The 27,652-nt window shown below is 41.1% G+C and overlaps 1 protein-coding gene across 6 annotated transcripts in view; it reads right to left on the bottom strand.

Moving 5' to 3' along the window:
* The window catches only part of RGS7 (regulator of G protein signaling 7), a 134,339-nt gene that overhangs the window by 28,345 nt on the left and 78,342 nt on the right, over nucleotides 1-27,652 (bottom strand). For all 6 annotated transcript variants that reach the window (XM_082215065.1, XM_082215068.1, XM_082215069.1 and 3 more), the window contains exons 4-5: nucleotides 13,724-13,774; nucleotides 1,916-2,022 (exon numbers count right to left, since the gene is read on the bottom strand). In XM_082215065.1, the coding sequence (XP_082071191.1) occupies nucleotides 1,916-2,022; nucleotides 13,724-13,774 (158 nt within the window). The remainder of the gene's footprint in view (nucleotides 1-1,915; nucleotides 2,023-13,723; nucleotides 13,775-27,652) is intronic.

Genomic DNA, 27,652 nt, shown 5'->3' with positions numbered 1-27,652 from the left:
GGAGAGGAGGAGGTGGTGGGCTGGAGCCTGCACGCAGTGTGACTAGGGAAGATTAGAAGGAAGGACGCGATCCTTTCCTTAACCCTCTGCTTGCCAGGAGGGCAGGGGATTCCCTGCTCTTTGTTGAGTTTGAGCAAACGCAGCAAGAGAAGCAGGCGGGCAGTAAGACCCTGAGGCAGAATGCAGGAAAGCTTCTGCCTTCCCTCCGCCTGCCCACCCGATCTTATTTTTGCCTATTTTGCCCCTGCGCTCCGTGAGTCAGCTCCAGGGACCACACATTCGCTCAATAACACGCACAGACATTTCACCTTACTTTTTAGGACAAAAAATCTGCGTGTTATAGAGCGAAATTTACGGTATGTCTGACAAAATATAAACATGCATACTACATTTCCTTTGACTTCTAAAATTAACTGTCTGGGGAGTGGCTAGCAGTATCAATTGAACATATTTAAATGCCATACAGTAAAGAAAAATTGATACTCCAAATAATGTTGTTATAACTTTGTGCATAGAATCAAGTGTTTCTTATAAGGTTGGGCAATTATCTATATTTTTCTGAAAATGCTCACAACTTCTTCTTTGCAGGAGAAACCAATGCAAGTATGTTGCCAATTTATGGCGCAATGGATTGCTTCAGAGCATCTTTGCAGTGACTAGCTAGGAACCGGCCTATACCTCAGCCTTGGGCCACTAAGAATCTCTTGTACTTTTGTAACTTAGATAGAAGTTATAAACCTGCCTTCATTTTGCTATTTAACTGCAGCTTGAGACCTTGATTATGTAAGTAAATAATACTTTTACTTCTTCACAAAGCAATGCATGTGTGGTTAATATTTTTAGTGAGGGGGAGGAAGGAGTCATACTAGGAAAATCCAGTCTGCCTTAAAGCATCCTGGATCATTGTTTCTAGAAGGTGATTCAGTCTTGCCTTAGCTTTCAAGTTTAAAGCTGCAAAGGATGGTACTCTGCTGATCTCACTCATATGAGCAAGGAAGGATAATAGCTAAATAATATATCTTCTCCTATTGCCTCAATTCATTCCTAATCAGATTCTAATCCATATCTGGAGATGTGGAGCACTGAACCAAGGACTGACCACATGCAGAGCAAATACTTTATCACTGAGCTATTGCCCTTCACCTAGGTATCCATAAATATCCCTCCTCTTCCTTTGGCCACCTTCTTAAACTACTCCAGTTAATGCTTTTCTAACAAAGCTCTGTACATAACACTGCCAGAAACTGAATGTGGATCTGTCTGTGTGCTATTCCTTTGGGATGTGTTTGCAGATGGCTACTTCTATAGCTAGGCTGATCGCCGAAGAATTGATGCTTTTGAATTATGGTGCTGGAGGAGACTCTTGAGAGTTCCATGGACTGCAAGAAGATCAAACCTCTCCATTCTTAAGGAAATCAGCCCTGAGTGCTCACTGGAAGGACAGATCCTGAAGCTGAGACTCCAATACTTTGGCCACCTCATGAGAAGAGAAGACTCCCTGGAAAAGACCCTGATGTTGGGAAAGATGGAGGGCACAAGGAGAAGGGGACGACAGAGGATGAGATGGCTGGACAGTGTTCTCGAAGCTACCAGCATGAGTTTGACCAAACTGTGGGAGGCAGTGGAAGACAGAAGTGCCTGGCGTGCTCTGGTCCATGGGGTCACAAAGAGTCGGACACAACTAAACGACTAAACAACAACAACAACACTTCTATAGCCACTAGCTGTATCAGGGCACCTCTCCCCCACTCCCTGCACAAACGCATGTGTTTTATGTATGTGGCTGGGGGAGAGATGCCCTTTCAGTAGCTGCTGCTGATACTGGACCATCATGAACAGAAGTCTGCTGTATTGACAATGAAGAAATCCCTTGCTATTACATGTCAAGTCAATGAAATAAAGCAGGAATACTTACTTGGAACCGGTAAAAGGTGCCATCATCTTTCAGCGTTAAAACATGGTCTGAGATAGGAAAGAAATAACCATGGGCTGCCATTAATGTTCCCAGATGAAGAGCTTCCACTGTGCCAGAGGGAAACAAAAGCAATTAACACTTAAAAAACAAAAACAAAACTTCATGGTGAAGTGTTTGGACATTTATTCTTCTGCGAGAAATTTCACCAGCTGGTGACAATTTAGACTGGGAAAATATATATAAATCAGAGAGAGGAAAGGAAGATGAAATTGTGCACTCTTCTTTCTTAACATGGGACCTCATTAAGACAGCATACATCCAATTATCAGAAAACAAATGGGTAAGGCCAGTGCTTTTTTCTTAAAAAAATGTTTAGGGGTACTCTCATTTTCCTTCTCATATTGAAATACTGCCCCTCAATGAGGCCAAACTTAGATTCACAAAATGTTTAGGGGTATATGTACCCCTGCGTCCCCCCCAGAAAAAAAGCAACAAGTAAGGGTACCACTTTCATAGGAGTTAAGAATAAGAAAAGTTGGTAGAAAATGTTCCAGACGCTGTTTTTCCTGTATCAAAGACCTGCATATCCTTAAGCTGCTAATGCAATGGCTGCTTACAGCCACTACCAAAATATAGGTGATAGATAGATATTCAAACTAATATGTTCATCCATACACAAGCAAAGCAATCCAACATATGGCCCCGTGATCTTGAAATCTCAGCAAGATTTGCATCTGTGTAACTTCATATTACAGTACTCTGGGTAAAACTTAGTCGACTATCACCTAAACTCTCTGCAGCTCATTCCACCCCCCTTGTGAATCTTGTTATAGACACCCTACCATTGATCAGTCATTTATTTAAAGTATTTATTACTTGCTTTTCTATGCATGCATCCTAAACAATGTACATAAACTACAAAGCAGTGCAAGCAACCAATTACTATACCAATATACCACAGGCATCCTACTTGTTTCTGCAGAATAGCATACACACCACTCATTCAGGAAGGGGAACTAATATGAGGCTGGAAGGTCATTTTTAAATATAATTTCCTACTAACAAATTACATAAGGAACACCTGGAACTGGAGATAGGACAGACTCTTTTCATATTGAAATTCAGATAATAAATACTTGAATAGCAATCTACAATTGCCATTCCAGAATGATATTCTGAGCATAATGGAACATATTCTAAATAATGATTTTTAGAAATATAAATATAGCTTCCACTTCCAAAATACAAATATAGCATTTGCTTCATAGTTACTATAGCTGCTGAAAGCTACATGTCAGAAATTTCCTTTGATCTGCATTTCATGAATAGAAGCTTTCAATTTGCCAGGGACAAACTGGAGCAGATGTTTCATTAATGTGTACTTCCAACAACCCAAGCAAGTGAGATTATTGGGCATTTATTTACCTTTACTGCACAAGGATGGTAGTGGTTCCCATTACTGAGACATAACTCAGGGTTTTTTTTATCATAGGACAATGAAACATTTCCCCCTTGGCTTCAAAAGCTCTACTTTTTCTGCATAAATTTGCTTGCTTAGCATTTAAGGAAGATTGAAATTTATAAGGAGGTTGTTGTACGAGTTGGGAAAGATGGTTTTGAGATATGGCAGTTGGCCTGAGGAGGTGTTGTTTACTTGCTGGTTGAAAAAGCATTTGTCGGCATCGATCCAGTTCTGTATACATCTTCTGCTCAGTCATGTTTAGGCTCAAAGTTTCGTTCACAGAGAAAAGAAAAAACCCCATCACATTACATGAGCTGCATGTATGGTGGGATCAAAGGAAGAGAGAGACACAGGAAGAAGAAAAAGGCTGGAATTTTTCTAAAATGCATCTGTAGCTTCTGCCCTGCCTGTCTCTAGAAGCAGAAGTGGGATGATTGGTTCCAGCAGTGGTAGTAAGGAAGGTGCAGGCACTCTTCCTCCGCAGGCAAAAGCTTCAGGTCCATTCCAGCTTTTTTCATCTGCCTGCACCTGTCTCTATCTCATGCCTCTATCTGAGCTCTGCTCGTCCCCTTTTGTGAAGAGAGATCTGTGAGGATGAGGGACTGCTCTTGTGGCACACAAGCAAGGCAGAGGAGGAGCCATCCTGCTTTTGGTGCTGCCCACTTCTGCCTTCTTCTGGTCAGCTTGGCACAGGTCTTTTTCTCTGCAGGAAAAAAATCTCCTGTTTTGGCTCCTTGACCACTCTTCTTGTGATTGTTCTATAAGCTTTTTGCCCCTTCACCTCTTCCTTGTCCATATTTGTTTGTGTCGTTGTCCACCCTTCTGTCTTCTTTCATTGAAATAAACAGATTAAAACCCTGGATACACACTCTAATGAGTTGTCCTGCACACACCTGTGTATTTAACCACTTTACTGGAAGTGACTCCTCAGTGTTTCTCATCTATCTAATGGCACAAATATCCTCCGGTATGAATGCAACATGTAGATATATGTGGCTTTTATTAGTTTGACTTGCTGTGTATTATGTGGCTGGCTTTGACGGGAGTTTTCCCCATCTGGAATATCTGCTTTGTGCATTTTTAGTTCCCGCTTCTGTCTTGCAATGGACAACCATTATTCATGAGGCCACAAAAGTGGCTTGCCAGAATCCACCCCAGCCTCAGCAAGTCATGCATATTTCATCTGTGAGATTTTGCAGAAAATGTGCCTGTGGACAAACATGCCAATAAAAGGCATTGTGGGGGGTGGGGGGAGGAGAGAGATTTAAGAAAATGGAAGGAGAAGAGTGCCAGGGTTGAAAAGTGTTTTGAAGGAAACAACCAGAATGATCCATTACTAAAAGCCATGGTCCTCTAGAAGAACACTCATAAATATGCCTGTAGAAGACAAATCAATACCAAACTTGTGTTTCTGTTTTCGCTATTCCCTCAAACCACCACAGAGCTAATCTAGCTGAGTGGAATCACAGCTGGAAACACTGACATCATAGGAGCTGTGTGTGGAGTTTTCATTGGCAGCCAGGATGGCTGGCTTAGGGGATTTATCACAAAACTTTAGTTCAGGGTTATGGCAGACATACTCTTTACTGAGGGTTGTTTCAGTTAATAGGGTTTACATGGTATTTGGTTGTTATAAGGCAAAACTAGAACAGAGAACTGGGAGTTCCTGGAGTACAGAGGGAAGTGTGCCTATTCACAGCAAGGTTAGCGTTCTTGACCCTTACTTTTGCTACCTGGTTCCTTCTGCCTTATCAAACTAGTGTTCTCCGTTATTATTGCTGAATCCTAGGGCTCATAGACAATGTGCCCCTTTTCTCCATTTAGGGTTCCAAGAGGGCATGGAGGCATGAAACTCACTGCTGCCCCTCCCAGCTTATCAGGCCTTATTTTTATTTTCTGATGCTAGCTGAGAACATAGCTATGTCATGACATGGTAACATTCCACATGAGGATAAATGGGACTCCAATGGTTGTCACTAGCCGAAGGGAGGTTGCAGGGGTATTTAGTGAATGTTCCCTGCTGCCCCCAAAAGGGAAGGCAGCTTTGCCCCCTTTCACAATGGACTCTTTTCCTTCCTTCAGTGGAAAGTTTTGGCCCAGAAGCTGAGGTTGCTTCTTGCAAATTGATGGTCACTTTTAAATAATGCATAACTACAGTAAAATTGTTAATAACTCACTAGGGCAGTTATAGTACTCATAACATATAGAACTGATAAAGAAAAGTGTTTTGTTTATATATTTACACACACAGACACACACACACACATTGCTCATAGGAATTAAAAAACTTAAAAAGGGATAAGCTAAATGTAAACATGTTATGCATTGGTTTCTGATCTCTTGGTTTCTGAACTCTTTCTAGGCACTTTCTAGGTCTGTGGTACTTCTAGAAATCCTAGATAGGAAGACAGAAGATAGAGGAAGCTAGGAAATATAGAAGGGGTGGAAATGGACATGGTTCCATTTTGAATATCATGGATATGAACTGGAAAGGGAAGTCTGAGGAAAAGGAATGTGGGACACAGAAGGATGGAAAAAAGCAGTACGCTGGGCCTCTGCAAGACATGGGCTAGTACCCCACAAAGTCATCCTGTTAGCACAAGGATTTCCATCTGCATAACAGAACTTCTTCTCCCATGGCCCCCTCCAATTTGCTCTAGGGGTTTTGCTCTAGCATTAACAGGGAAACTTTGCTGGCAACAACCCATGGTACCACACAATACAATGTTTCTATTGCTAATGTAGAGGCTTCCTCCTCTCTGCCTTGCTTTGAGGAAGGGGGTTTCTCAAGGTGAGCTAGAAATCTTCCTTGAAATTTAGTTAAAAGTTGACAGTTACTTTAAAGTTATCTAATTTTAAAAAATCTAGCCAGTATGCAATTGTCCATGATATTTAGAACCAGAATATTGCTGTCTTAAAATAGTATATTTTTCAAAGACTCCCTAGGTTTGACTCTCTCAGTCATTGCTCCAGTTCTGTCACAAGCTGACATAAGAACATTTTTTAAAAACTAGTATTAGCATATAATTAGAACTGAAAGTTTAATGGGATGATATTTTTAAAATGATGAATACCACAATCCGTACAGTTGATGTCACAGCTGATGCTTCTGGTACCAGCAGATAAAAGGGTCATGGCATTCATCCACCAGTATCTCAGAAGTCTGTGCATACATGGTAAATAGGTAAAAACAGTTGCTGGAACCTTAGGAATTGGTTATTCCATCACTGCCTTAGGAAGCACATCTTTAGGCATTCAGTATGAACATATCTTTGTCCATTGTGTTTTTTTGGCAGGGATACTGGAGTGACTTGCCAGTTCCTGCTCCAGGTGGATCACGTTTAGTCAAAATTCTCCACTATGACCTATCCATCTTGGGTGGCCCTGCACGGCATAGCTCATAGCTCCTCTGAGTTATTCAAGCCCTTTCGCCACAACAAGGCAGTGATCCCTGGAAAAGCCCCTGATGTTGAGAAAGATTGAGGGCACAAGGAGAAGGGGACGACAGAGGACAAGATGGTTGGACAGTGTTCTTGAAGCTACCAGCATGAGTTTGACGGAACTGCAGGAGGCAGTGGAAGACAGGAGTGCCTGGCGTGCTCTGATCCATGGGGTCATGAAGAGTCGGACATGACTAAATGACTAAACAACAACAACATGAACATGTGATGCGGCTTTCATGCATAGGGATGGAAGGATCTGTCTATTTCAGTTCTCTCAGTTTCTCATTTTTCCCATCTTAAATTCATTTCTACATGTTTGCAATTTATTTATTTTTAAAAAATGGGTGAAAATTCTTCAGTGAATTTCTTCTAATAGCCACATTCTTGTCTACCGTTTTGGCACAGTCTCCCTTGGGAGGTGGTTGACTCTCCTTCCTTGGAGGTTTTTAAGCAGAGGTTGGATGGCCATCTGTCATGGATGCTTTAGTTGAGATTCCTGCTTTGCAGATAGTTGGACTAGATGACCCTTGGTGTCCCAACTTTACAATTCTATGCTACTATGACCAACATATACTTCTTTTTTGCAAGTAGCTTCTCTTAATAGAATGCCGTTTTGTATGTCCTTTTCGCTAATATATTCATTTTTATACACATTTCCCCCTAATATATGCATTTTTGTAAACAATGTTTGGTTGGAGAACAACGGTGCTAAATTTGGATCCTACTCACACAGTGCCTCCTCCTGGCTGACGTGGATTGTACATGCGCTGGAGGTGGGTGTGGCCAACACATGTATCAATATCTGAGACCAAGGGTAGCCTGATCATGCGTGGCACCCTCATCAAGTGCTCCCTTCCTTGTTTTTTGTGTTTGGATTCCATTGCCTGCTATGTACTGGTGGCTGGAAGCCAATATAAAGGCTAGTATATTTGCAAGGGGAAAACCCGTGTTCAAAACACTTCGCGCAGAAGTGTAGTGAAGAAAATATGAATAATTTCATGTTTTCCACCATGAGCTCCTTTAAGACAAAAAAGATACACAAAGACAGCCTTCATTACAACAACACTTCTACAAAGATGCCATAATACTGGTAACTTGGAAGACAGAAAGCATTTAATTTTTGTAGTGTTGTGCAGTTGAGGCCTACACAGGGACAGAAAAAATCAGAGTGAGGAAATCGTCGGTAATGACGTATGTCCTTTGGAACCCCATGGTAGTCCGGCACCAGAACAGGCTTTCATTTTAAAATTTCTAACACTTCACTCCAGGAAAAATCTCATAAAGTCTGACTAAAGTTTACTTCAAAGACTTGGAAGCAAACTCCAGCTTATGAATTGTTGAAATTCAGCCATCCACGTTCTTTGATGGCTCTACAACAGTTTATGGTGGGAACGGGAAAAGGCCGACAAATTTTATTGGAATTATTGGCACGATATGGAACCGCAATCTCTGTGCAAGCATGCAAGTTAATCCTAGTTATCAGAACAAACCTGAGCACTTTAGTTCTTGTATAAAATCTTGTGGGGGAACTAATGGCCATTAGCGCTTAGGAACTTGGCTTTGGTTCACACTAATAAAGCCACAGCTCTGCAATACCTCAAAGTGTGTTAACAAGAAACTTGGTTCTGGATTATCTATGACAGGATAGCACAACATGCACCAAGTGGGAGTGGTTTTGGCACTTCTTCAGTGGTGATATAGTTTAGCCACTCTCAATCTAGGAAAGCGAGTGGTGCATCAAACATATCCAGGTACTGTTGTGTGCAAAGCACTGTGGAACCAAGTAAGAAACTAGAGTGAAAAATCTGGCTTGAACTTCCATGCTCCTTAAGAAATAATAATAAAAGTATTCTATTGCAAATACTTCCTAAATGAAAGGAGGAACACCATCATTTTAGGTTAAATAAAACAAATGCAAGCTGTATGAATAGTAAGAGCTATTCATGGCTGCTAACACATTAACACAAAACCACTGAATCTCAGCAGTGTGAAGACGAGATCTCTCCATTCTCGGCAGAAAGCTGTGAAGCAGTATATAGCCTGGGCATTGAAAAGGTCCTTGCTGCTCAATTGCTAGATGCCTCTGCAAAGGATTTGAGGAAACATTTTTGCGCAGGCTAAAAAGGCAACAGAATAAATATGGCCAGATAATGTTTGTGTTGCATTTTAAAACTTCCCTGCCATAACTATATCTATGTAGCACTTACTTTATACAGTGGCAAAGGAGGCGGAAAATGAGCCAGGATTATGGATGGGCTAGGAATGAGTGATAGAAAAGCAGTGTTTTAACTGATAGCTTGTCCACACCCAGGCAATGCTTCCCATTTAGGAACATGTGACATCTAGAAAGAAACTCTGTACTGGTGCCATTAGTACCTGGTCCATGTTCACAGCACAGCTGGCTTTATAAGCACAACCATGGCATCCAATGTACCCTCAGATCCTGTAATAGCAAAGTCATTTCTCATTGCCACCCACTAGTGAATTCCCAGCTGAAGGCTTTTCTATACTCAGAACCAGCTCTGCTGGTTGAGGAGGAGGAGGTCATCGCAGCAAAAGAGAGCAGCGGCAAATAGCATTCACGTTTTGCATTCCCTTTGCTAAATTCCAATTGGATTTCCCATTTACTTTAATCTGAGAGAAAATGGATGTCAAATTGCACAGGGAGTCACAGGTAGGCAGTCCTAAGAATAGCAAGAGCTCACATGTAACAAATAACTTCAGCTTCCTACATTATATGCGCACTTCTGCAAATCACTCTCACGACAAAAATGAAATAAAGCGGGAAGGATTTATACCTGTGCTTACCAGAGATTATGTGGGATTACAGAAGCTAACAAAAGTTCTAAACCAAGCTGCACACATTTTCTCAACCATTTCAAAGGTGAAAATGGGGACACTACTCAGCTGCAGGAGCATTTAGGACTAAGCCATGGTAGACAATCGTAGTCGTTTAGAATGCTTCGTCCTTAAGGTACTGCAAAACCATTTGTTCCATTCATATTATAATTTCTGATGGTCTGAAACTTTGCCTCTCCACTTCCACAGGGCCATTAGCTGGCAGGGGGAATTGGAGACTTTTGGAGAAAGTTGGGGAAAACTCTAAGGTTTCTCAAGGGCACGGGCTTACCATGTTCCACAAGGCAGCAGAAGCTTTCACAGTCTCTTTTACTCAAAAAAATGTTTTGCCACCACATGGTGCTGGAACCACAATAAGCAGCAGACCAGCAGCTGTCCTCATTGGTATGAGAATGGCCCCATGGAAACAGGACTAAGTCATAGGATGGCATTGTTTCCAGCGGCACTGTTAGTAAAAATTATTTTTTATATGCATAATTGTTTTATCTATGTTTCATTGATGTTTCTTTTGTTAAATCACTTCAAGAAGTTTTATATGGCATGATTCATAAATGGAACAAACAAACAGATGCATTAAAAAGATGTCTGCTCCCCAGCACTACTTGTCCCCCTGAGAAGACCATTTTATGCCATTCATCTGCATCAAATGAGCCAAAGGTAGAATCGTAGAATTGTAGTGTTGGAAATAACCCCGGGGATCATCAAATCCAACCCCCTGCAATGTAGGAATCCTGGGTGAGCTTGAACCATAGAATCATAGAATCATAGAGTTGGAAGAGACCACAAGGGCCATCGAGTCCAACCCCTTGCCAAGCAGGAAACACCATCAGAGCACTCCTGACATATGGTTGTCAAGCCTCTGCTTAAAGACCTCCAAAGAAGGAGACTCCACCACACTCCTTGGCAGCAAATTCCACTGTCGAACAGCTCTTACTGTCAGGAAGTTCTTCCTAATGTTTGGGTGGAATCTTCTTTCATGTAGTTTGGATCCATTGCTCCGGGTCCGCTTCTCTGGAGCAGCAGAAAACAACCTTTCTCCCTCCTCTATGTGACATCCTTTTATATATTTGAACATGGCTATCATATCACCCCTTAACCTCCTCTTCTCCAGGCTAAACATGCCCAGCTCCCTTAGCCGTTCCTCATAAGGCATCATTTCTAGGCCTTTGACCATTTTGGTTGCCATCCTCTGGACACGTTCCAGTTTGTGGTCAACCAAGAATCCTAGATCCTTTTCACATGTACTGCTCTCAAGCCAGGTGTCACCCATCTTGTATTTGTGCCTCTCATTTTTTTTGCCCAAGTGCAATACTTTACATTTCTCCCTGTTAAAGTTCATCTTGTTTGTTTTTGCCCAGTTCTCTAATCTGTCAAGGTCATTTTGAAGTGTGATCCTGTCCTCTAGGGTGTTAGCCACCCCTCCCAGTTTGGTGTCATCTGCAAATTTGATCAGGATGCCCTTGAGTCCATCATCCAAGTCGTTGATAAAGATGTTGAATAAGACCGGGCCCAAGACAGAACCCTGTGGCACCCCACTAGTCACTCTTCTCCAGGATGAAGAGGAACCATTGATGAGCACCCTTTGGGTTCAGTCAGTCAGCCAGTTACCACCAACCTTCTGTTTAGCAGCCAAATGCACTGACCTATTGTTCCTTACTTATTATTGAATAAATGAATTTAGGCTTCCTGTCAAACAACAGAAAAAATATGAGCAGAAAAATTGAGTCAACTTACAGAGAGAGTATTCCACTCACAAGATTCCTCCCATTTGTGAAAGTTTCTTTCATTACTGGAGGCTACTTCCATTAATAAAAGGAAACCTTTGGGACCAGCCCAATATTGTTAGATATGATGCTTCAGATATTAAAGCTCATTCTTTTTTCTCTTCACCTCACTGAGATTTGCAATATTTTCCTTTTTGTAGTATTGCTATATAAAATTCTCCTTGCCCTGTTCAGTTTCTATATTCTCAAGTCAAAATAAAAAAATTCCTTCCAGTAGCACCTTAAAGACCATTGTCTGTAGGCAATGAAAGGTCTTCCTCCCAGAGCTTGAGAAAGAGAACTGTCATTGTCCAGGAGAGATTGTAGATCTCTGATGATGCGTTGTACTGTTTTAACTTGGGAGCTGTATGTGATGACTAGAGGTGTTCTGTTATTTTCTTTTTTAGGTCTGTCTTGCAGCAAGTTCTCTCTGGGTATCAGTCTGGCTCTGTTGATCTGTTGTCTAATTTCATCTGCTGGGTATTTTAGTTCTGAAAAGGTTTGCTGTAGATCTCTTAGGTGAGAGTCTCTGTCTGTAGAATTGGAACAGATGCAGCTGTAACGTAGTGCCTGGCAGTTCTCTGACAATGACAGTTCTCTTTCTCAAGCTCTGGGAGGAAGACCTTTCATTGCCTACAGACAGCCACCCAATCTTAAACAACTTCTAATCCACAATAATACTACAACCAGACTTAACACGGACACTGGCATCAGAGCCTGCAATAAACCCAGATGCCAACTTTGCTCCCACATACACCCGGACAACACCACTACTGGCCCCAACAACATCACACATACCATCTCGGGACTATTTAATTGCTCATCGTCTAACATTGTGTATGCCATCAAATGCCAACAGTGTCCTTCAGCTCTCTATATTGGACAAACAGGCCAAACCTTACGCCAAAGAATAAACGGACATAAATTTGACATCAAGAATCACAAAACAGAGAAACCAGTAGGAGAACACTTCAATCTCCCAGGACATTCTATACATGATCTCAAAGTAGCTGTTTTACTACAAAGGAATTTCAGAAAAAACTGGAAAGAGAAGCTGCTGAATTGCAACTCATTACCAAACTTAAAACCATGAAGAGACCTGGTCTGAACAAAGACATTGGATTCTTATCTCATTATACATGACTAAGCCATTTTTCACCTTCTCACCCCTTGCCTTTTCCTGTAAGACCTATTGCAGTCGTTAAGAGTCGTCAACAGGCTCATCTCAGCTATCTGCCAATCTCCCATTCCCACCACCCTTCTGAGTAATACCCCTCCCCACCTTCTCACTATATAGAAGGATCTGGCAACTTCTGTTTCAGTGTATCTGAAGAAGTGTGCATGCACACGAAAGCTCATACCAAGAACTAACTTAGTTGGTCTTTAAGGTGCTACTGGAAGGAATTTTTTTTATTTTGACTATGGCAGACCAACACGGCTACCTATCTGTAACTATATTCTCAAGTGTTTTTCTTGCCCCCAAGAGAATACATATATAAAGTTACTTAAGCCAAGACCAGTTGCATTGAAACTACTTGTGGTGAGATAAAACAGATTTCTTTTTCTGTTAAGGTATTTTTAAAGGTGGAGTAATTTGTATATGCATCTATAAAATGTGTCATCACTCTGCATTTGTCAGTCTATATTTTATTTCTATGTACTCTTACTGTTAGCGTGAAAGATTAACTCAATAAATCAATAAATTACATGTTGCTTGTGAAAGTTTGTTTCAAGGAACACATTTTTAAAATATATTCTAATTATGGTTTTGATGTAATAAACTTGCTTAAAGAATTTACCTGGGCTATCTCATGATTCTGTTAAGACTGCAGATACTTGTTTATGGGAACACTCGGTGCTTGATGTTCAAAGATCCTAAACACATGATCAGGACTGCATGTGAGAAGTCCACATCCTTGTGTGTAAACATCACACTTGCAAACACTGAAGGGAAGGGAGCCTAAAAGTCAGTTCAATTCACAGGGGTGCAAAGTTTTCATAAACCCCTTCCAACCATCCATGGAACCTGCAAAAATGGTCTGATAATCCCGTGGAAAACTATCATGTGACTCAATATTTCAAGGTAAAAACTCCTACAGAGGTTTCCAAAACAGAGTGCCACTTCTTAAAAACCTACTGTGATCACAGTTTTTGGAATCCTCTAACTCTCTGAAACTATCTTACAAGGTGTTATGATTATAATGGGAACAACAGGAAGCTTAGACAGCTTTCCAAAAGTACGAAGGGGATAGCATTCAATAAACAAAAACAATATATTTACCTGGGTCTTCTATAGACAAATTCTTTGTTAACCACTGAACGATGTCGGAACCTAGAAAAAAATGTGAAAAATAATTAAAATGCAGCTGCCATACTTTAAACATGTATGACATTCTAGAAAAGAAAAGTTTGCTTCCCCAAAAGTGCCCATTTTTATTAAGCTGCCTAAATCTGCGACAATCTGCACTTTCCTTGGAATAAGCTCCATGGAATACAAAATGAAAAATGTAGAACTGGACATGGTCTGTTTCCCATTGTCAAAGAACTCTTTATCATGGACACTGTGGTTACAATGAGGCCCTCGTACCACACTGACCTTATTGCACACATGTTGATGTGGGCTTTCACTTTAATTATTGTTTAAATAAAAAACTAAAAAAAGTGCAAACTGGTGTGGAAATGGAGAACTGAACTTAAGACTGGAAAAATGAGAAAGAGAAAAACTTAAATTGACAGATTTGCCTTTGCCTACAAAAACCGTCCCTGTGCTGCAGACACCGTTAGTTTGTTCTGCATCCCATAAAAAAGCAGTGCAGCATTTTATTCTACATTCCTGATTTATTTATTTGTTAAAGGTAAAGGTAAAGGGACCCCTGACCATTAGGTCCAGTCATGGCCGACTCTGGGGTTGCGGCGCTCATCTCACTTTATTGGCCGAGGAAGCCGGCGTTTGTCCGCAGACAGTTTTTCCGGATCATGTGGCCAGCTGCTTCTGGCGAACCAGAACAGTGCAGGGAAATGCTGTTTACCTTCCCGCCAGAGCGGTACCTATTTATCTACTTGCACTTTGACGTAAAAAAAGATTAAAATCCAAAAAATCTCAACTATGTTCCTATCTAGCTATTGAACTTGGCTCATGGATTTTCCTGTTGTGCATTGTCTTTACCTCTGAGGCCTGCTATGTGTTTCTTGCACTCTTGTGTCCCATCTACATCATACATTTTAAACACACAGCTTCTCCCAAAGAATCCTGGAAACTGTAGTTTGCTAAGGAATTGTAGCTCTTTGAAGGGCAAACTCCTGTTGCCATGATTGCTTGGGGGAAGCCATGCACTTTAAATGTATAGGGTGGGTGGTGTAGAGAGCAACTTTTTGCATGTGTCCTGAAGTTTTCTCAGTCATTGCTCCATTTGGTACCCCCTCCATGCAATGTTTCTCAGCTCCTGCACATACATTAGCAACTTATATAATGGGGGGGGGGGAGGGATAAGTTCATGAACTAAATGTACAGCAAAACTTTGGCTAAGCAAAAAAAGCTCAAAAATTCTCTTCTAATTGCAAATTCCAATTAGAACTTCAGTTGCATAACCCTGTGTTGTGAATAAGGAATACAGGCAATACCAAAGATGGTTATTAAGTCGCCACAAACTTGTCCACCCACTTCACAGCAGAGGTGACACCACCTTCCCCTTAAAGGCATAACGCACACGCACACAAGACATCTCCTTTATGCCGAGTATTTTTGGGCTTGTCATTTCTGTGGTGGCCACAGAATCAAATGTCTGTTGTACTTTTCAGACGATGTATTACACAATGGAAAGATGGCGGGAAGGTACATGTTAGAAAATGACTAAGCTTCAGGGGCCACTTTTACCACAGTTTAAAAACTCATCAGCGTTATGGATGTCTGGTTATATGTGGATTTAACAAAGTAGATACTCAAATCAGAACATTTCAGATATGAACCTAGGGAGAGAATATTTTGGTCAAAGCTGTTGGCAAGTCAAATTAAAGTACACAGATCAGTTAATCTCCTGTTCATGTATTTAAAGCAGTTTAATCATAGTGACTTCAGAAGAGCTAAAGAAATTCAAGTATTCCAGCTTAACATCAGAGGTACAATGCAGACTTCACCAAGTGCATTACAGTATCTTAGGTGTTTCATATTTTATTACTGTTTTTTCTTAAAATTTATGCACTGCTTAGTTTGTAAAAGCATTTACAAAAATAATAAAACAATTTAAAATTGCTAAAAAAACTTAAAATAACTATTTAAAACATTTAAAAAAATCAGTGATAAACTAAGACAGTTTAAAAACTCATCAGCATTATGCATGTCTGGTTATATGTGGATTTAACAGTATATTGTATGGCAGTTGCCTATATAGGAGGCATGTTTTTAGTCACAATTTCACTTGCCTTTTTTAAAAATACAGACATCATGGGAAAAACAAGGTTCATTTTTCTTGGGTTTGCTATTATAGATGATTATGATCAGCAAATCTGTTCCACCAAACGATTCCACTAAGCTTATACTGTATTTTACGACATTAATGCGCATCTACATAGAACTAAAATGATTATGCAAAATTATCTAGCAAGACAAGATTCCTAAATTATATAGGTCTTACAGTTATCCCTCATGCAGAGAAAATATTTATTCTTGCATCATCAGTACACCCTTCCATTACAGTTAAATGTCAATAATAAAAAGATCCGCTTTAATTTATGTCATTGCAAATCAAGAGTTACCTAGCAGTCAAGGAAATTGGCACACCAGAAATACATCTATTTTTACAAAATGTGATCATAGAATCATAGAATTGTATATATGTGAGGATCCTAATGCTGTGTATAGAATATAAATATACTTTTCACTTGGAGCATTTGAAAAGCCAAAAAGAATTCCGCCTTGGAATTCAATGGGGCTTTTATAAGTGTTTCAGGCACCTTCACAGAAACAAAATATGTCCCTCCTCCTGGATCAGTCAGCGATATGTCAGTGCAAGTCCTTCATCCCAGCTCAGCCAACTTATGAGCTCAGGCCAGGGTAAGTCCTGAAAAGGGGGGGGGGGGAGCAGCAGAAGAATCAGTGCTATTCCAAACTCTGTTCAGCCCAGTCAAATGACCTAGCAACCCAGCAGAAATTACACAGGCAAAAAGGGGTGGTGTAAGACAAACTATATTTTAAAGCTTAATTTCCCTCCTTCAGGCTGATGCCAGCTCAGGCAGCTGTAGCCCAGCTCCTAAGCACAGTTTGGGGTGGGGTGAGTTACACCAATATAATCTACCCCCATCATAAATTATACGGACTTCCTTGCCTGTGCTGTCTCCACGAACTTCTACCAGGTCCCCCTACTGTTGGCTGAAATCCCAGTGGGTGCCAGTCACCACTGCCTAGTCTCAGCAAATTTCTTTCTCTTCCTTTTCCCCCTGATTGATTTCACTGCATTCTAGCTGTACTATGTGTATTAGCACATGTTCTTAGAACGGATAACTTGTATGATGATTATTAACCTTTTGCGAACTCTTCTAAAACTAGGCTATGTTGTTAGTGTGCTGTTTATACAAACATGTGCCAATTAATTCTATGGAGACCTATTTTTAATAAGTCTGCTACTTCCCTTTGAATGCAATAGAATTATTTGAAATTTATTTTATTTTCCTTGACCACATTAATCCACGTGCACCTAGATCCAGTGGCATGTGACCACAGGACCCGACAAGGGAGTTCTGGGTGCTGGGATCCTACATGAGCAGGTGGGAGGGTGTAATCCTCTCTCCACCTATCAGGTGCTGGATTGGCCAATGGCAGGCAAGCTTGGATGCAGGGCTGGCTTTGGGGGCAGGAATGATGAAGCAGACAGGTCTGCTGCTGGTGCATTTAAACAACCTGCACCTGGAACTCCTACCTGGTTTTCCTCATCGGGTCCTGGTCAAGTGTTGCCATGAACTGGCAGGATTTCAGGGAGGAGGAAGAGGATCCTGGTGAGGGATGCAGCTGGGAGTGGGTCACATGGGAACAAGCTGGGGGTGGGGAAGGAGGGGTCGTAGTAGACAATAATCACAGGGTGACAGAGGATGATGAGGGGGCAGAGGCTGGTGCACAGGAATCTGAGCAGCGGGACACATCACCAGAGCCAGAGAGACCTCCATCCCCATGAGTACGTTGGGTCCTAAGGAGTAGGGAACAGTGGACAGGGCACTCCAGGAGGCAGAGGCAGGACAGGGCCTGCAGCCTAGTTCACTAGCTGGCCAGGTGGGGGAGGAGTCATGTGACTCCTCAGCTGGGGCAAGCTGAGAGCAGGTGAAGGTCACATGCCTCATGAAGCCCAGATGCTACAATCAGCAGACACAGTGTAAGAAAGCAGCAGAGCTGAGGTACTGTGTCTGCTCAACTGCCCGTGCTGGGGGACCTCGCCTGGGATTTTCCTTGGACCTTCATGGGTTTCTACTGCGAGACTAACTGCTGAACTACTGTCTTGCCTTACTTGGACTGACCCCAGACTGTGTTTCCTGATCTTTGGACTTGGCCTGAATGGATTGGCTTCTGGACTTGGAACTTTGTTGTATGGATTAGCTTTTGGGAAATGGAACTTCGTTGTGTCAATTGGCTTCTGGGCGTGGAACTTCGTCTTGGCACAATGTCTGCCAAGTAGCATGCCAGGGGATCAGTACAAGTGTGCTGTGTCCTCATTTAATCTAGTCGGTGGAGACAGAGGCAGCCCGAAGCCTTGGCCTGCAACTGCAGACTTCCACGCACACTGTGCACTTCATAACAACCCCCTTAATGGCACCTGTGGTTAGACCGTAGTACTTACCCTGAGATTTGTAGCAATGTAAATGGTGGCTGCCCTCCTCTATATACTAGAAAGAGAGCAATATTTTTCCACAAGCATCATCTGACTCTTATCAAGTGTACTTGAACTGAACTTGTTTCACAGTAAGCTCAACTCCTCCTGCAAGGATTGTTCTGAAAAGGAGCCTTGCTTGATTTGATCACCTCTCTGTTGCTGCTGAGAACACTAAATGAGGAACAATAATTTCTTAAGAACAGGTATGAAACTTCTGTTGCCTCTACAAAAGAACAATATGATTTTCTTTGGCTGAATGTTCTTAAAAGAAGTGAAGTAACTAGTCTGTTTCCCCACCACTACCCAATCTAATGTTAAGCCACTTTAAGTAGTTCCAAGTATTTATATGGTTACTATTTTAAAAATATGTGAAGAAGCTCCTTTGTTCCCTGGAGGCGGTTCAGCTCTTGTGTGTGAACTGAGTGCAAATTTTCACAGCTCAGTTGCAAGAAACTCATAAAAGAAGGGGGAGACTGGGAAGCACAGCAGCAGGCTCAGTTACAGGGGCTATTTGATTAGCCTTCATTAACGGTGTCACAACAGAGCCATGTTTTCACATCATCTCCTTTCTTCTCAAGTTATATTCCACGCAAAAGCTGAACTAATCCTTTTCTCTAAAAAGCATCAGTAACTCTCTGCAATTTGCACATCAATAACCTCCCCCATAAAACAGTAACAGCTGCTTGTGACTGTTAGTCACAGTTTAGCAATACAAGAACAAGCCTAGGTAAGCCTCGGACTTGCATGCTCCCCCTCCTTCCCTGACACGGCCAAGATGAGAAGTTCAGAAGCTTTCATTTCCATTTTTGATTACACACAACTTGCCATCTCTTTTGAACCCAACAAATGGTGGTTAACTTTAACTACAGGTTACTGAAACAAGTCAACTTAAAACCGTAGGATAAGAAATTGGTTTGTGTCCACAAGCCGGTTAGGTTTAACCACAGTTTAGCAACACTTTAATGTTTCATCCAACCTCCAGTCTCCTCCTTGGGACCACAATGGAGGAGTTGTAGAGGGAGGCAGTATGTAAACTGTGGCTCATCCTTGTAACACCAAAACATAATTTAACATTTTGTGCAAACTCTCCCATTGTCTACTAGGCTACAACCTGAGCTTCTCCTTCAGTATCTATCCTGTTGTGCTCCAGCTCCATTGTGCTTAGCTGACTATGACTTGCAGCCTAGTGCAAACAATTTGCATGCATAAGTCTGTTTCAATGTGTGGGGTGGCCTTTCTGTTTCAAGGTACAAAAGTACCTTAACAGCTAAAGTACAATAAGTCTCCTCAGCTTCAAGTCCCCTCAACGGGGCTCTTCACTAACAACATGGTTGACATACTTATTAAACAAAGGACCTGTTGTTTTCCTGTCTCTGAAACACTGCAATGCTCTGCAAGAGGTCAGTTGGACAATGGATGAAGTTTAAGTATTTGCATAGCAAATTTCCTTAAATTAGCCAATTTTCATGCTACATAAAATGAACTTGAGCCAGTTTCCTTGTTTACTCACTATCTGGAAAGCAGCCTGAATGACTTTTTATCAGCCTGTTTACATGCAAATATTAATATGAACAAAGAAGCAAGGTTAGCCAAGATGATTTCATACTTGCAAGACTTTTCTGTGAAAGAAGAACATGTCATCCATCTATCCGTGTTATTATAGTTTGACAGCTAATCAGACTTTCTGTACAAGCTGGTGTCCATTCTACATTTCCTGCTCTCACACACCTACAATTAGAATATTACATTTGCCACAGTTACCCATTTATATCATTAGGTTAAATAAGAACCAGATTAAATAAGTTGCGAGAATTGTCATTCATGTTCTCATTAATGTGTGAACTGTTCTATGTGGATCTCTATTTAACATCAGACTGCTGCTGGCATAACCTTAGAGTAAGACTTACGAAACCTGCAACTGACCTGACCTGGAAATCTATGAATCTAAAAATGTGGGAAGTTGGTTGCAGCCACTAGGATTGTTGCAGTGTTACCTCTGATGAACAGATGTTAGTTTGTAGCAAAACCTTGTTTTGGTCTCATATTCATTCATGTGAATGCACTAACCAAGACTATCTATCATCTGAAATTTGTTATGCCGGATTTCGAAAGTGCCACCTAAAAGAGCAAACCCTGTCACTATAAACCTGACGGCCCTAAACTGTAAGAACATGCTGTCTTTCCGACATCAAGCACTATGATCCTGGAGAGCATATTCTAAAAATATATATGAGCATCTCTGATAGCTAAGGTTATATGTGTACTGTAGTGTCACCCTAGTCACTTCTTGCACTAGTTTCCCTCAGCTGTTTGTCAATCCCCATACAACCGTAACCATTTGGGACCATATATTAACATATTACTGTTGCTATAAGAAGGTTGCTATTACTGTTAGGAATGTAGGAAGCTACTTTATCCTGAGTTAGACAGTTGGTCTATCCAGGTCAGTATTGTATCTACACAGACTGTGGCACAAAATTCCTTTTAATAATACAGTATGGTGTTGTTGCTGTTTTTTGACATTGCAAACTGATCTGTGTATATTATTGCAGCAATGCTTACAACAGCTCTGTAAGGTAGACCTGTATTTTTATCCCCAGGTGGCAGGTGGGGAAAAGAGGCTGAGAGGATACTGGCTTGGTTAATACCATCTTGTGAGTTTGTGGCTGAGGGATGATTTGAGAAAACAAAAGTGACAAGCCCCAAGGCGCAAATAATAATAAATCCTTACTGATTACATGACACATTTCAAGGCTATTTGGCTATTCCCCAGAGAAATCTAGAAAACTGTAGCAAAGCATCTTCTTAATAACAGTTTGCTTCCCTGATTAAGGTTTGAAACACATTGAATAAGTGTTCAGGTTTTATTAAATACATTTAAATGGCACCTTTCTCCTTCAGCAGTTGAAGTGAGATAAAACTCAAAAAGTGCCTAACAATGCAATCTGACACATTCCTACACAGCAGTATGACCCACCGAGTTCAATAGTTCTGACTCCCATGTAAGTGTGTACAGGACTTACTCTGAAAAACCATTGGAAGACTTCAGAAAGTTTGATATTTCTGATATATTTAAAGGATTATCAGTGGCACTTGTAATTTTCTGACTTCTGCCTGAGACTCAGAACTGTGCATTTTCTTATCTTCATGATGTAAAGGCCACCCCTGGATATCTAGTGGAATATACTGGACATTTAGCATTCTATTTTCATCCCCATATTATTTTCGGGGGGGGGGGAATCAGTTTGCAACTCTGTTAACTCAAAAAATCATGGGAGTTTTCCATTATAATTTCATGCTTTTTACTGCAGTGTAAAAAGCAGTGTTGGAAGTCAGTACAGAAGTGCTAGCATTATAACTAGGAAAACTTACTCAATACGTAAACCTCATGTCCAACTGCAGCCCTGCTTAGTCCCTTATACAAGACTTCATGCACCTGAAGAAGTGGACACTGCCATACAATAGCACATGCCAGAATACATTTTTTAGTCTTGAAGATGCCCGAAAGCTTTGTTGTTTTTGTGCTTCAACAGACTGATATGGAATTTTCTTCTCATTCTGAGACCTTAGCTTAGCTTATTTTGACCCTTCTGAATTTTATAATGTTACTCTTAACAGGGCAGTCGAGAGAATCTGAGAATGTTCTTTCTGTAGCTTTTGTTAACAGAATCTTCTGAAGTTCCTCTATTTTTAGAGATGTAGTTCAAGATATTTTTGTCCCAGTACAGCAAATGTCTGAGCGGAGGGCAAACTCCATGCACTCTGTACTCCCCTCTGTACTTTCCTGGCTGAACCTCCTTTCTCCTCTGTGCTATGTGATTATTTAAACCTCCACAAAGTGAGCTTGCCCTGTCACTACAGCAGTTTTATATCTGTCAATTTTTCATTCCAGAAACACAAAAAGAGAGAGCCACAGACTCCATGCTATGAGGAGATGTTGGTGCTCCTGACACTGAGATTTACCCAATTGGTGTTGACCTGTGACGGGGCCTTTTCAGTGGTGGTTCCCCATTTTTGGAGTGCCTTCCCTGGTGGAGTGTGTCCGTCTCCATCATTATTAACTTTCAAGATGATTTTGAAAATGTTCCTGTTTACCCAGGCTGAAGGATACTATCCCTGGCAACGCTCAGATTACTAGATGGAAGAATATTTTTAATTCTTGTGGAAGAGCACAAGAGCGCCACTCTTTCCTCACAGTTTATCACTGGATGATGTGGTCTATCTACTATTCAGCTCTCTCTTCTGTTAGGATTGCAGCCTAATTGTTTATTTATTGAATGTGCAGTTTGTGTTATATAGTATTAATAGGTTAGTTGTTATTAGGCCATTATTTGTATCTTTTACAAGATGGTCATTTGCCCGCATCTATTTTTAGACATGCTACCTTTTAGTTTATTGTCCCCCATGGAATATGTACTTGGAAGACATCAGATGAAAACATGTTAGGTCACATCTGAGCTGTTGTGCAACTCTTATACATCTAGCTACTACAGATAGACCAAGATGAGTGTGCGTAATGGCTAAGAACAAGACAAGGGTTATTTATTGTCTGGAAAGAGCTACAGAAAAGCAGACCTGAATTTCATTTCACAACACATTTGATGTAAACTTGGCTTGTTTTCTCTTTCTGCCACGCATTTTGCTGTGTAATTAAGCTAATCACAGTTTATATTAGTTTCCAGGCTTAATAATCTATTGCACATATTTTTAAATATATCCATTTGCAAGATTCCTCAAGACCATTTGAAAACCTGTTTGCTTGTAAAGGTTAAGGGAAATGTTTGATAAAGCATTTGAGATTTTATTTTTAGCAATCTTGCACTCAAGCATAGATGTTTAAAGGGCAAAATTGTGACATGAGAAGAGCTTGTGCAGTACTGACGACAATGGGCCTGGCATACGCACATAGGATTGATTTTGGCTACATGCTTGCTTTTTGTTTTTCCTTTTTGAGTGGGTTAGTTCATTTACACTGTTCTGAGCAAAACTTGCTAATAGTAAGCCATACTTACTAGGGATGGGGGAGGAAATCAATTTAGTTTGCATTTAAAAGTGAACCTAACTCGCACTTTTCAGAATGATACGCAAACCAAAACACACTCATCCTTTGAAATTCACGCTTCTCTTAATTTTTCAATGCAATTCTCCAGCCACGTAATGTGTAGAAAAATGCCTATGCTAAGGTAAAGCATGCATTCATTGACAATAGTACCAAAACAACATTATATTAAGGGAAATTGCTTTGCAAATAAATGTATGCATATTAGGAACGAATTCATACAAAAATGTATTTATTAGCAGAAATTCACAATAAATCGCTGGTGAATTTTCATGAGGACTTAAAAAGAAAAGAAAAATCAAATTGATGTGGAAATGTGAAGAACTTAAGATTGGGAAAATGAGAAACAGAGTGAGGATATCTCTAATAATTACCCAAGGTGCTGGAAATCTTGGAATGAGCACCAGCAGCAGCTGTGGTTTGGTCCAGGGTTTTTCCCAGTTCTCACTACTACCAGGGCAGAACTGGACACATGGCAGCAAGTATAGGATTCTCAGACCTATATTTGTCACTAATGAGGAAGTAGTGGTTGAAGAATTTGCAATGAAGAAAGAATGGCACTTTACGCCTTCCATCCCATTTCCCCCAGCCATTCCCCACTCCCAACTCCTGCTGTCATGCATGTTCTGAGGCAAAATTGGATAGGGGTTGCAAAGCAGAAATGATAGACAGGGGAAGGGTCAAACACTCCAGCCCACTAATTCTTCCTTGAAAATGCCCCTCCCCTTGGTGCTTTGAATACTGGTAGCAATCATGATGGTGGAGATCCAATATACACCACCAGTGCGCTGAGTATTTGCAATCCAGTTTGCCTGATTTCTTTATCAGCGACAAAGGACGAGACTAGTGGGTCATCTAATATGCATGACCATTTATGGTAGTTGTTTGCACAAAGAAAATAGATATGCCCTCATATGCTGATCTGTTTTTTGTTTGTTTTGCAATGTCAGATTTGATGGTAGATCGTTGACTGGCCACAAATGCTGGTCTGTAACCTTCTCTTAAGTCCTAATGGTGACACTATATTATTCCCCAGGGTTAGCATATTAATCAGTCTTTTCCCCCTTTGAGCATCAAATAATAAAATGCTTTCTAAGATTTGACAAAGGTCCTTATAGTTAAAGCTATGCTTTTCCCAGTAGTGATGTATGGAAGTGAGAGCTGGACCACAAAGAAGGCTGATCACCGAAGAATTTATGCTTTTGAATTATGGTGCTGGAGGAGACTCTTGAGAGTCCCATGGACTGCAAGATCATCAAATCTATCCATTCTTAAGGAAATCAGCCCTGAGTGCTCACTGGAAGGACAGATCGTGAAGCTGAGGCTCCAATACTTTGGCCACCTCATGAGAAGAGAGGACTCTCTGAAAAAGACTCTGATGTTTGGAAAGATGGAGGGCAGAAGAAGAAGGATGACAGAGGACGGTTGGACAGTGTTTTCGAAGCTACAAACATGAGTCTGACCAAGCTGCGGGAGGCAGTGGAAGACAGGAGTGCCTGGCGTGCTCTAGTCGATTGGGTCATGAAGAGTCGGATAGGACTAAACAACAAAAAAGATTTGATGCACAGAATTAAAGTGATGATTAACCTGGTATATTTTTAGACCTTCCATAAATTCCCCTCTGACACACTAAGGTGTTGTGACAGTCTGGAAAGTTCTGGGCTAGAGACTGTTGGCTGTAGACCTGGTTCTTGCATATTGCACCCAGTGGCGGATTAAAGGTAAGTGCAATATGCAAGAATTGGGGGGCCCTGCAGCTGATGGCCCACCAAATTATTGGCATACATCACTGAGAGGATACATTTGAAACGTGACTAAAAATGATGAATTGCTATTGTTGTAGTCCAGTATTTAGTATTCTAGCATTGTAATGTGCTGTTGCCACACTTCATTTCTATTCACCATGAATGAAGTTAGTGGAGGCCTGGTCCATTTGGGTGGGGGTCACCAAGCCAGTACCTGGGAAGTCCAGCTTGGGCAAGATCTAGCCTCCATACACAATGTACCTTCAAAGCACATCAAAGCACTGTTTGTGAGCTGTGTAGGCTAGTTGCTGTCAAAGACGGAATGCAGGATCAGACAAGCACAGCAAAGGGTTATTAGATTTTTATGGTTATCCTAGATATTCATAGTTATGGTCCTATTTTACATTGAAAGATAATGCCTCAAAACCTACATTGTACACAGGCGAGAGAGCAGACATGCATCTGACAGCAGCCCCCACTTTACCAGGGTGGTCTATCCAGTTAAAACTGGAGCATATGACACCTTGTTGTTTGGTTTCTCAGTGCAATCCATGTTCTTCATTGGTTGGTCACCAAATTCACATAGCTAATACTTCCCCAACCTGTTTTGTCTGTGAGTGTACAATGAAGGTCAGCGACAAAATGGAAAGGCAAAAAGGGGGGGAGCGTTCCCGTTCCAAGACATTTTGTTCTGTTCTGCTGCACCTTGAATTGTTCTGCCAATCCTGGGCAATGTTGTTTAAACAATCCTGTTGCTATGGCAGATTGAAGAGCATAGGAGTCAAGCAGCTATTCCTTGTCCTCCGTTGTACTAGGCACAATCACACGAAATTGCAGGAGCCTGGAAATTACCATCTGCGTGCATTTCACTGTTTGTAAGTTTGGCTGGCATTAATAATACTTCTATCTCCAGGGCCTAAGTGCACAGTCACATCAAGATTGATAATTTTTTCAACCTAATTACCACCAAGAGATTAATTTCTCACAACACTTGATTGAAAACTCTAGAATCTAACAATTTAAAGTTTGATAACTAGGCTTAACTAATCCGGTGATCTATTTGCTCGTGATTTCTTATAACAGCAATGAATTATTTGCACATCATTTATGTATCATTGATAGTCACTGTTATAAAACATAGGGCCATGTCTCCAAAATGAAGCATCCCAGTTGAAGTGCTTAACATTTCATGGCTATAAATTTATATTCAGGCAAAGAGTCTGGCTCTTCAAGTGTGACCTTCACACAGCACTCCTTACTGCTGAGGTGGATTCTAACTCCCTTCAGCCTGAGCTGTCATGACTCCTGGCCAGGGATGGTAAATGATGTAATCTAGTAACAGCTGGAGGGTTGTAGATTAGCCATCCCTGCTTTACTGTATTGGGGGTGCTTTACATAAAGTATATAATTAAGAATGGTTATTCCAATTCACAGCTTGTGGTGAGCCCTGCTGAGAGCTATATGGAAAAATATATCATGCCAAACAAAAATTTGGAGCAAGTGGTATGGAAGTATAAGGCAGTTCCTGCAAGCTTCCACTGTGATTAGAAGCTTTAGGCCCCTTGGCTCCAAGCCAGGTGTACAGAACTTGTGTCCTACCAAGCTCCAGACATCTATGATGGCCCATCAACAACTCTTGTTTTTTGCAGTTTGCTGGGGACCAGAAAAAAGTGCAGCTATCATGTAGCTCATCAACATGGTTGGTGCATGCAGCTTCCTGAATCACAAGTTCTGTAGGCCTGCTTTATGCCTTAGCTTAAATGGTGAGGCGGATGGCTGAGTCCCTAATGACTAGCTCTCAAGCGACTACGCAAACGCAGATCATCTTGAAATTTGCACACAGAGAGGGGGCGTGAAAGAATGCACATGGTTGATGGCAAGTAGTGGGTGGGTGGGTAGGCAGGATAAATAGATGGAACAAAATCACAGGGAACGGAATGCAAAAGTGAAAAGAATTGTGCATTACCGAACATACAAGAAGCAAAGCAGAATGATATGGGAAAGTAGAAAGAATGGGCTTAGCCGTGCTGGTCTCAAGCAGCAGAACTTCTTATGTTCCACTTCTAGACACATAAAGAATAATCCTGTAGAATGAGAAAGATTTGCTGTTTTTATTTTGCTCCCCCAGCAAGGAGTTCAGGAGAGCACCTCACCACCACCAAATAACTTATTCACACAACACTGTGAGGTAGCTTAGGCTCAGGGAAAAGATGACTAGCTAAAGGTAACCCTATGAACCAGCCTTAATTGACCTGGTGCACTCCAGCAGAATACTGGGGAAGCCCAGCCAGATGGGCGGGGTGTAACTAAATTAGTATTGTTATTACTATTATTATTACCTAGATTATCCTAGACAGCATCTTAAAAAGCAGAGACATCATCTTGCCAACAAAGGTCCATATAGTTAAAGCTATGGTTTTCCCAGTAGTGATGTATGGAAGTGAGAGATGGACCATAAAGAAGGCTGATCGCCGAAGAATTGATGCTTTTGAATTATGTTGTTGAAGGAGACTCTTGAGAGTCCCATGGACTGCAAGAAGATCAAACCTATC

Source organism: Podarcis vaucheri (assembly GCF_965113315.1).
Source record: "Podarcis vaucheri genome assembly, chromosome: 3".
Lineage (NCBI taxonomy): Eukaryota > Metazoa > Chordata > Lepidosauria > Squamata > Lacertidae > Podarcis > Podarcis vaucheri.
Note: the sequence above shows the minus strand (reverse complement) of the source record. Positions and strands in the feature narration are given on the sequence as shown.